General features: G+C 30.4%; 4 protein-coding genes across 6 annotated transcripts in view; 3 read left to right on the top strand and 1 right to left on the bottom strand.

Annotated features, from left to right (window-relative positions):
- LOC122719975 (serine/threonine-protein phosphatase 6 regulatory ankyrin repeat subunit A-like) overlaps positions 1–3,001 on the top strand; it is a 12,974-nt gene extending 9,973 nt beyond the window's left edge. For both annotated transcript variants that reach the window (XM_043946307.1, XM_043946306.1), the window contains 2 exons: positions 1,404–1,671; positions 1,931–3,001. In XM_043946307.1, coding sequence (XP_043802242.1) covers positions 1,404–1,671; positions 1,931–2,387 — 725 coding nt within the window. In that variant the 3' untranslated portion in view covers positions 2,388–3,001. The remainder of the gene's footprint in view (positions 1–1,403; positions 1,672–1,930) is intronic.
- LOC122720006 (short transient receptor potential channel 3-like) lies at positions 2,493–5,923 on the top strand. 2 transcript variants are annotated; one of them, XM_043946381.1, is made up of 5 exons: positions 3,963–4,296; positions 4,992–5,119; positions 5,196–5,344; positions 5,524–5,656; positions 5,717–5,923. In XM_043946381.1, exons 2-5 carry the CDS (start codon positions 5,087–5,089, stop codon positions 5,921–5,923), a joined length of 522 nt encoding a protein of 173 aa, XP_043802316.1. In that variant the 5' UTR covers positions 3,963–4,296; positions 4,992–5,086. The 2 variants fall into 2 exon arrangements, with proteins under 2 accessions (XP_043802315.1, XP_043802316.1); XM_043946380.1 differs by lacking the exons at positions 5,196–5,344; positions 5,524–5,656; positions 5,717–5,923 and adding exons at positions 2,493–2,627; positions 3,037–3,304 and having other exon boundaries at positions 3,495–4,296; positions 4,946–5,004.
- Positions 5,924–6,131: 208 nt separating this feature from the next.
- LOC122719990 (inactive peptidyl-prolyl cis-trans isomerase FKBP6) lies at positions 6,132–8,193 on the bottom strand. Its single transcript, XM_043946358.1, has 6 exons — positions 7,936–8,193; positions 7,558–7,813; positions 7,023–7,483; positions 6,763–6,951; positions 6,572–6,683; positions 6,132–6,487 (listed from the first exon to the last, which is right to left on the bottom strand). The coding sequence occupies exons 1-6, from the start codon at positions 7,974–7,976 to the stop codon at positions 6,197–6,199; spliced, it is 1,350 nt and encodes a 449-aa protein (XP_043802293.1). The 5' UTR covers positions 7,977–8,193; the 3' UTR covers positions 6,132–6,196.
- A 99-nt stretch (positions 8,194–8,292) lies between these two features.
- On the top strand, positions 8,293–9,908 carry LOC122720002 (PIH1 domain-containing protein 1-like). Its single transcript, XM_043946371.1, has 7 exons — positions 8,293–8,473; positions 8,551–8,623; positions 8,699–8,881; positions 8,958–9,130; positions 9,207–9,440; positions 9,511–9,654; positions 9,754–9,908. The coding sequence occupies exons 1-7, from the start codon at positions 8,411–8,413 to the stop codon at positions 9,808–9,810; spliced, it is 927 nt and encodes a 308-aa protein (XP_043802306.1). The 5' UTR covers positions 8,293–8,410; the 3' UTR covers positions 9,811–9,908.
- Positions 9,909–9,976: the final 68 nt, after the last annotated feature.

The following is a 9,976-nucleotide window of genomic DNA, read 5'->3' as shown; positions in this document are numbered from 1 at the left end:
AAAAAAAAAAAAAAAAAAAACGATGCGTCTCAAAAATCCCAAATTTATCCGGCCTCGAGTCCGAATCGCAGCAACTCGGTGTCTACTGCTTGATAAATCTCGATCTCGAGATTTCGAGCGCCCCGCCGAGTGTAGGTTGGCGACCACCGCCGGCTTCTTTCTTATATGTCACGGAGGCGCCAATCGAGCGCGCGTTTCTCCACTAGCCTCTGTTGTGCATCGTATGTGCATCTCTATAAACAAACAAGAGCAATGTTGTCTTTCTCGTTCGCTGTTTCGAGTCTTGCGCAATGCGTGTTTTGTTGTGTGTCGCTAATCGGCCAACTCGAATTACGACCGAAAGAAAAAAACGGTCGGGCCTGATCCACGTGATCCACCCGTTTCTTATCCCATCATTTTTTCGTGATGATTTCGTCCAACCAACCAACCATTCTCGGATTTCGGCCATCGCTCGTTCTCGATTCTCCACTCCTTTCCGCCGTTCTCCCCTCCTTGATCCACCGAATCCTTGATTTTTCGTTTGAAGTTGCGGTTGCTTTGCGTGTATTTTTCCTCGTGATGTCTTAGGGAACGGTGAAACTCCCAGTCTTTTTCCTTGCATGCGCACGGTAAATAGTTCTATTTCTACGTACATGTTCGCTCGTGCGATTACATCGCCTTGCGGTCTCATTTGAATGCTCGAAAGAAAGAACGGAGAGTTGGAGAGTGCGGAAGTGTATGTGTGTGTGTATATGAGAGGGAGAGAGAGAGAGAGAGAGAGAGAGAGAGAGAGAGAGAACAGGGAGAAAGAAAAGAGAAAAAAAACGATCGTCCTCTGCATGCCGCATCTCATCGTCCAAAACAAACGAATCAATTGTGAACTCCGTGAGTTCGAAGAAGTGGGTAGAGAGAGAAGAACACGCGGGGATTTCCACGCAATCGGATGATCGATAAGTCATACTTGCCTTTGTAGATCCTCGATGTATCAGCCGCGTTGAGTTTGTTACCGCACATTGTTTTGAACGTAAAAGTTAAAAAAAAAAAAAAAAAAAAAAAATGAAAGGAATAGAAATAATATTAATGATAATATTAATAATAATGATAATAATTAATAACAAAATGTATTACCCTGATTAAACGACATCGAAAAATCACACGACGTGGATCGAAGCTCACGTGGAACGTCCGGCATGCATTCAACGTTATCGCAAGCATGGCCAGTCTGTATTAGCATGAGCATGTTCGTACATTCATCGTTCGTTCGATCGTTCGTTCGTTCTAATGTACGTATGATATATATCACACCCGCATCCATACATAGCGAGTCCACCAGTAGCCAGCCTAACGGCAGCACGAAGCAGCAGTCACAAGAGAAAAGATTATAAGAAAGAGAAATGAAGAAACGTGTGTGCCTCGAATTCCAGTAAAGATGAATCCTGTACTCGCCTTCGAATATCTGTTCTTCGCCGTCTTTGGTCAAACAACCCACGGCGAGCTGAAGGTCGAGACTAATCAGCCGCAGTGGACCTCGGTCCTGTTCAAGTTGGCCTTTGGTGTATACATGTTGGTCTCAGTAGTCGTATTAATTAATCTACTGATTGCCATGATGAGTGACACCTACCAGCGGATACAGGCCCAATCGGATATTGAATGGAAATACGGGCTCAGTAAACTGATCCGAAACATGCACAGGTAAGCCGGCAAATGTGTACCGAATACGAATTAAAGAGACGAGAATCGGATCTCTTTGTCGAAATTTATATATATATTTCGACTGTTTCCTGTTTCTTATCGTTAAGAAAATGAAAAGAATGTCTTGTCTCACTTCATCTTCCATCTAATTTTCGTTGTCATTGAATGGTTTTCGCGCCGCATATGTTTCCTCATCGTGTAGTTGTTCTTCATAAAATAAATCTACGGGATAGGTTGGACACGCGATTCCGTGTTGCAGAACGACCACCGCGCCATCGCCCCTTAACTTGCTCACTACTTGGATCGTGTACTTCATCAAGATGTGCAAACAACACGCCGCGAAACGAAAACGTCCCTCGTTAGTGCATATGATGGGACTTCAGCGAGCTGCTCGTCTTTCGCCTAGATCGAAGATGGGAGCGAAATGGTTGGCGAAAGTGAAGAAAGGTCAAGTTAGACCAAAGGACAGTGTAACTTTATCTGTTGTGCATTTGAGTCCTCTTGGTAGTCAATTATCCTTCAATAGCGCTACGAGAATAGAGAATGTGGTTGACTGGGACTCGATCCGTAAAAAATATTTAGCTTTGGCCGGTAATGAGCCTGAAAAAGAAGCGGACAAGGATGCTAAAAACGAAGATGAGGAGAACGAGGATGAAAACGCACCTATGGTTTCTAACTCTTCCACGTTACCAACGACTACAACGCCACCTGTTTAAAAGAAGTTGCTCCTTCGCCTCGGAAAAATATAAAAAAGTTCGACCAATTATTATCAAATTTTATAGATTTATCGAGTGCGATGATGCATAAATATTCTTATCGCGCTGAATATCGTAAAGTGAAAAATAATTTTTATGCGGAAATATTTATTTTAGATAATGTTTCGTAATTAGATTCATAATATTTGAAGGTTAACTAATTCGCGTGATATGAAAAAGTGCTATCATTTTGGAATTTACGTAAGTAATATCTCGAATTAGAAATATAAAAATACGATCGTCGTATCGTCTGTTCATAAATATTTGACAACATGACTATTTACTTTTCGATTGTATTAGAACTTTCCATGGTTCTCTGCTAAAATAGTAGGATTTTTAATTGATAATTCGTCCAAAATAATCTGGTTGATCCTTAAAAATGTATTCCTTATTTTTTTTATGATCCTGAAATAACGCGTTCTTCACGAATTAGTATTTAATCACAGTGATACTATAAGTGTTAAACATTGAGGACAACAAAAACACATACGTATTTACACATAAATACATACATTCGTATACGCAACATCTACGCACATATAGACAGATTGAAGAATACATCGCGATACATGGAATTTTCACAAAACATATCGTTACCACATATTTCCAGTCAGGATGAGTCCCGTATTGGCCGTTGAGTTATTGTTCTTCGCCATCTTCGGTCAGACGACCCACGAACAATTCAAGGTTGAAATAACGCAGCCCGAATGGACCAAAGTTCTCTTCAAGCTCACCTTCGGTATTTATATGCTGGTTTCGGTGGTTGTGCTGATTAATCTTCTAATTGCCATGATGAGTGACACTTACCAAAGGATACAAGCTCAGTCCGACATCGAATGGAAATACGGATTGAGTAAGCTCGTTAGAAATATGCACAGGTAAGGATTTATAATTGTTGCTGATTGGTAAAAAATGCCGGAATCTTCCATAATGTATCTTTCGAGAATTAAAATTGAAATAGAATCGGTATCGATTTATCGATACTATAACGTTGCATGTCCGCGCAGGTTAATTCGTTCGATCGATTGCGAAAATTCTAATTGATTAGCTACGTTTATCGATGCGTAGGACAAACACAGCGCCATCACCATTGAATCTTCTTACCACCTGGATAACATATTTGTTCAAACACTGCAAAAAACGGGCTGCGAAAAAACAACGACCTTCTCTTGTCCGCTTGATGGGGTTGCAAAGAACTGATGCTCTTTCACCACGCTCCAAAATGGGCACCAAATGGTTATCCAAAGTAAAAAAGACTCAAGTGGCTCATAAAGAAAGTATTGCCTTGTCGGTTGTTCATTTAAGTCCTCTTGGCAGTCAATTATCGTTTAGTAATGCTGTCAGAATCGATAACGTTGTCGATTGGGAAGCGGTCCGACGAAAGTATCGAGATCTTTATGGTGAAAAGATCGAAAAACATGCTGAAGAATCGAAAGATATTATCGAACACGACCCTCTACCGGCTGTTTTGGAAAGTTCATTGGCCGGTGTTCCCATTGGAAACCAAACTATACCTACTTCTGTTTCTTGAATCGATTACTTTTCACAATCGATATATTGATTAGAAAATGGATCTATTTGAATATATTCTACCTAATTGAATATATTCTTCTGATATTAAATTATTAAAATAAAACGTACGAATTTATCATTTTCCAATATAAATGTACAATCTTGCATCTTGCATTTGATCTTGAAATAAACATCAGAGATGACCGGATCATTTTATTGATTCTATTGTTATTCATGGTCCTTTTACCTTTTCTTGCATCGATACAACAATTATCGTTTCGACCATGTTTTAGAGAAGACTACCAAGGAAATGATGTTGTATAGCAACAATGTATAGGAATTTGATATATCTTTAATGGTTAGTTTCTGTATATATATATATAATCATTTGTATTGTTTTGCTCTTTCATTGGCACACTAATGAATAAATCGATAAACTAATTCCATTATATTAAACAAAATATTGTTACTAAATGCACGTGTGCATGTTGACTAAACATCACGATGCTTATTATTTAGCAAAATCGAGTACGTATTTGTAACATTTAATCGTATCATGAAATCGGTTCGTCGACCGTTTGCCGTTCGAATCTTAGTTGATCATGACACGCTGTCTTCATTAATTAGAATCGCACAATTAAGATCATACAAGATATCACTATATCTTGACATCGATATCACAAACAAATATTAATATACTATACATATACAATAATTATTATATATATAATATGTAATATATATATATACAATAATTATTTAAAATATCGGAAATTCATTAACAATTATAATAATACTCATCTTCATTCTTTTTTTCCGATATAATAATTGATTTTTATTCTCTTTGCCTTTCCTCTTCATTTTCATTGCTTTCATTGTTTCACATACTGTATACATTTTTTACTTTCAAACAATGGCATTAATAATTAGAACGCAATGATTAAATTACAACTTTACAGAAAATAAATCATATAATTAAATACAATATGACAATCTTTGCGTTTCAGAAGAAATAAATTTAACAATTTTAGACGCTTGATAATATTCTTTCAGTGAAAGTGAATCCCATTGATATTACGGAAAATCTTTTCTTCGCTATTTTCGGCCAAAAGGATACGGATGATTTTACAATATCATTAAAAAGAAAGATGCAACCAAATTGGACAATATATTTTTTTAAGGTCAGATCAATATTCATTCATTTGTATGATCAATAAAACAAATATTAAGTTGATTAATACTTTCATACCTTAATAGATATCCTTTTCTCTGTATATGTTGGTTAGTGTAATTGTACTGATCAATTTGTTAATTGCCATGATGACTGATACATATCAAAGTATTCAATCTCAAAGCGATATCGAATGGAAATATGGACTCAGTAAACTTATTCGTAAAATGCAAAAGTGAGTATCTCGCAAAAAATAGATTTTAAAATCAAATTTTTTGCAGATAAATACAATAAAATAAAATTTTTTTGCAATTAACACGATAAGATATCCCATTATATATTATACGAAATCGATTTTTAACGAAAATTTTAACGAAAATTTTAACGAAAATCGAAATCCTTATCTATTTTAAGAACACGTACAGCACCTTCGCCGTTGAATCTCATTACTTCTTGGATTCCATATATTGGAAAAATATGTAAACATCGAAGTCGTGTACGTAAAACTGGTGTCATGCATTTATTTACAGGACATTCGTTTATTCAGGTATGTCAAAGAAATGTAAATAAATAAGTAAAACATATCGACAATACTTTTTTTGTTCAGGACAATGGAACATTAACTCAACAACATGATACTATTAATTTTGAATTACTTCGATCGAGTCCATTGGAAAGTCAATTATCATTAAAAGATTCAATAAGAATTGAAAATATTGTTGAATGGAATCTTGTAAGACGAAAATACAGATTACGATTTGGCAATGAAATCGAAAAACCATTTACAGAAGATTCATCTATGATTAACTATTGAATAATATTATATATAATTTATTGATACTTATAAAGTCACCATTTTTTCATAAATGAAATCTTTATATTTTCTATTTGATATTTCTTTTATTTTGCTAATTTATGAAATATATTTCTGTATGATTAATGAAAAAATTATAAAAGTTATTAATTATTAATTATTTTAAATCAAATAAAACATTTTAATAAAATATAACTTTTTTTTCATAATATAAAAATATATTTATTATTTCATATTTATATAATTTGTTTTAATTAAAATAATACTTAAATTCTAATAATTAGGTTTGTTAAGATATGTTATTTCCCTTCCATATCTTTGGTGCGTAGTTACAGTAAGACCGAAAAATGCAGCTTGTTCACGTATATATTTATCTTCTTCAGGTGTTAAACATTCAGGTAGCGGTTGTCTTAAGATTTGATTATCTTCAGAAAAAGCTTTACACATTTCGTGCGCAGCTTTTTCGAAAGAAGAAAATTGTTTCTTTTCTTTCTCTTCAATTTTTAAACAATTTCTCCAAAGACGTTTTTCTATTTCCATATATTTTCTTTGTTTTTCATTTGCCTAAAAATTATATATATATATATATATATATATATAAGATATATTTTCAAGAACAATATATATTATTTAATTTCATTAACTTACAATTCTAATTTCCTTAATAATTTCCGTATTTTTAGGTTCCATTTTTAGAGCAAATTGCAATTTTTCCATTGCTTTAGAAAATTCTCCCATTTTCAATAATGCCCGTCCATGACTACAAAATAAATATAATAAATACATTAGATATTTTTTAAATGTAGATATCCTCTAAAACTTATTTCAATATACAATACTTGAAATGAGTTTTAACTGTAGGTGTAGGTACTCTATTGCATGCACTACAAGCACGACGTGGCATATTTGCAATATTATAACAAACTGCAAGATTATTGTAGCCTCTTGAAAGTAATTTGTTTACTTCATCTTCTTCATCCTGATCTTTCAGTTCTACTTCTTCCAACCACTGAAGTCCTTTTGAATATCTAAAAATACATGAGATAATTATAATATTGTTATAAATATATATCATTGAAAAAAATTTTATTTTTTTTACTCTCTTATAGCCTGTTTCACTTTTTGTTTACTAAAACAGTCTTTGGCAGTGTTAAATTTAGCATTTACACTCTTAACAATATTTGGAAGTTGTTTTCTTTCTTCTGAAGATAAACATTTAATATTATCAATAGATCCATTATCTATATAATCAGTCAAATGTACAATAAATAAAATTTCTTCGTTAGGAGGAATACGAGGAGCACAACCATATTTTCCATATGCTAAATCTGGATGTATAATGAACATAGCTATTTCATGCTTTTGCATTGTTGTTATACCAATCTCTAAACCTGGTATTAACATGCCTTGATTAAGACGAAAAGTTTCTGCACCACCACGAGCAAAACTAGAATCAAATGGTTCATCCCTATATTCAAAATGTCCTATATATTTGATAGTAATTTGTGCATCATATGGCACAATAGATCCAACACCTTTTTGTTTTATTAATTTCATAACCTATAAAATTAAAAAAAACATTTTTTTTTAAAAACTAAAAATATACAAAAAACAATAAAAAAAAAACAATTTACTTTTCCATTTCCAAAAATATCAGTCATATTAGTTTTTAATTGTTCAAAGCTAATACCACAAACTGTAATTTGCTTGTTTATATTAGCATCATTACAATCATCTTCATCTTCATCTTCAAAATCATTCATATTTAGAAGATTTAATGCCTCTTCATTAGTTAATGGCAAATCTTCAGAATAACCAAATTCTTCTTCATCAAAATTTTCATAATCATTTGTGACTTCAAATACAAGTCCCTCTTTTAATGTTAAATCTCTAAAAAAAATATATTTTTATATTATTTATAAAATATATTTTATAATAAAATCTTTAATATATATATATATATATATATATTTTTAAAGTATCGTAAAATCAATTTATATATATTTGTATACCTAAGACTAAATCCATCTGATGCATTTATATATTTTGCCATCTTAATTGCTAATATTATTTAATTATTTCTACTAACACTAGCACTAAGATTTAAAATAATCTTCTTTCACGATTTCTATTAAGATTAATTAAAATAATCTTTAAAAAAAAAATCTCTCACGAGAAGGAAAATACCAATGTATATCTAATGTAAACACACTTACATATAATACGTTAATATGTATAAACTTGGCAATATATGAGACAAAATGCTGACAAATGACAACAAGTTCGCTGCGGTGACTTTTCGTTTGAAAATCACATGGTATAATATCATTTCCCCCACTATTAACCATTTTGTCCCGCATACCGGCAACTCTGTGTATGAATTCAAATTATACATTGCAATTATAAAATAATTTTACTTCTAATATTTGATAATTAATAAATTTTGTATTATATTATAAATAATAAAAATCTATCAAATAATAGAACATGAATAAGAGAACATTTTTGGACATTGATGATACAATATTAACGAAAAATCTTATTTTACCTGTAAGTGATAATAATAATAATTAGACTTATTTTATGTTGAAATTAGTATATATGATATATATTTTTTATTTTCGTAGGAAAATAAATCAATTAATGATAAATTAATAAAATCTGATTCAAAACCTTTTTTTATTATTCAACCTATACCAGGTAATTCTTATTAATCTTATTTAAAAATTAATATACAAAATACATAACCTTTATACATACATTATACATACATAGGTATATGTGTAAAAACTAAAACTGATGCTGGAGAAAAAATATTTCTAAATATTTGTATATCTGATAAAATTCCATCACCTGATGATATATCGGATGTAAAACTTTTTGAAATATTGTCTGAAGAAAATCCACAATTTGTTATACCTATGAGTATTGGAAGTGAAAGATTTGAATCTGATAAATGTAAATAAATTTCATAAAAAAATAATATCTAATTTTAAAAAATAATAAATAATTTTAAAAAATATTAATTTTGTAGGTGGATCTCCTTGTGTAACATACGATGTTGTGATTAATACAATATATTTTGAAAAATGTCAAAAAAACAAAAATTTTTTATTATTCACAATATCAGTTATAATGGATGGTGTATCAAATAAATTTAATAAAATATTAAATACAGAAGATTATGTAATTCTAAAAAACCGCAAGGTATATTTATGATCATCATAGAAATGTAAGATATACATAAAACTTTAAAATAAATTATAATTATTTATCAATTTAGGTAATGGGAAAATTACAACAACACAGAATTGAAAATCGTGAACCACGAGTTTATACAGAAACTAAAAAAAAATTAATTGAAGAAATTAAGACTCCTATTTCAAATATTCATGAAAAACAAAAAAATATTTCTTCAGAAACTAATGTTATCTCAAAATTGGATTATGTTTTACTGAAACAATTTTTAGAAGGAACATCCATTCATTTAATTGGTTTATTCCAGATACCTAAAGGAGTAAGATAATTAAAAGCTTATTTTCAATAGATAATATATATATTTTTATTTATTTATTTACTTAATATAGATTACGAGTAAAGAGATAGAAGTACTTCTTAATGAAGATCGTATTGTAATTATCATTGATAAAACTGGTACCACATGTGATCTATCAATTCCATATATCATAAACATAGAATCTGCAAAATGTATCTTGGACAATAATTTCAGAGTAAGAATATTTTATAATTTTACATATATATATATATATATATATATATATATTATAACAATATTAAAATAATATATAATTTATTTATATTTTTAACAGATATTAAGATTAGATATGCCAGTAAAAAAGGCTTTAGAGAATATTCAAAATAATTAATTCAATCAATTATTTTATTATAACGAAAAATATTATAATATTTATTTATATTTTAAAAAGTTAAAATATAAATTGCACTATTTACTATTTCAATTGATTTTTTTTATTAACAGAACCACAATTTTAATATATATAAACAATAAAATTAGATCTAGATTAACAAATA

Source organism: Apis laboriosa, unplaced genomic scaffold (genome assembly GCF_014066325.1).
Source record: "Apis laboriosa isolate Shangri-la unplaced genomic scaffold, ASM1406632v1 scaffold9_cov152, whole genome shotgun sequence".
In the NCBI taxonomy this organism is placed as follows: Eukaryota; Metazoa; Arthropoda; class Insecta; order Hymenoptera; family Apidae; genus Apis; species Apis laboriosa.
Note: the sequence above shows the minus strand (reverse complement) of the source record. Positions and strands in the feature narration are given on the sequence as shown.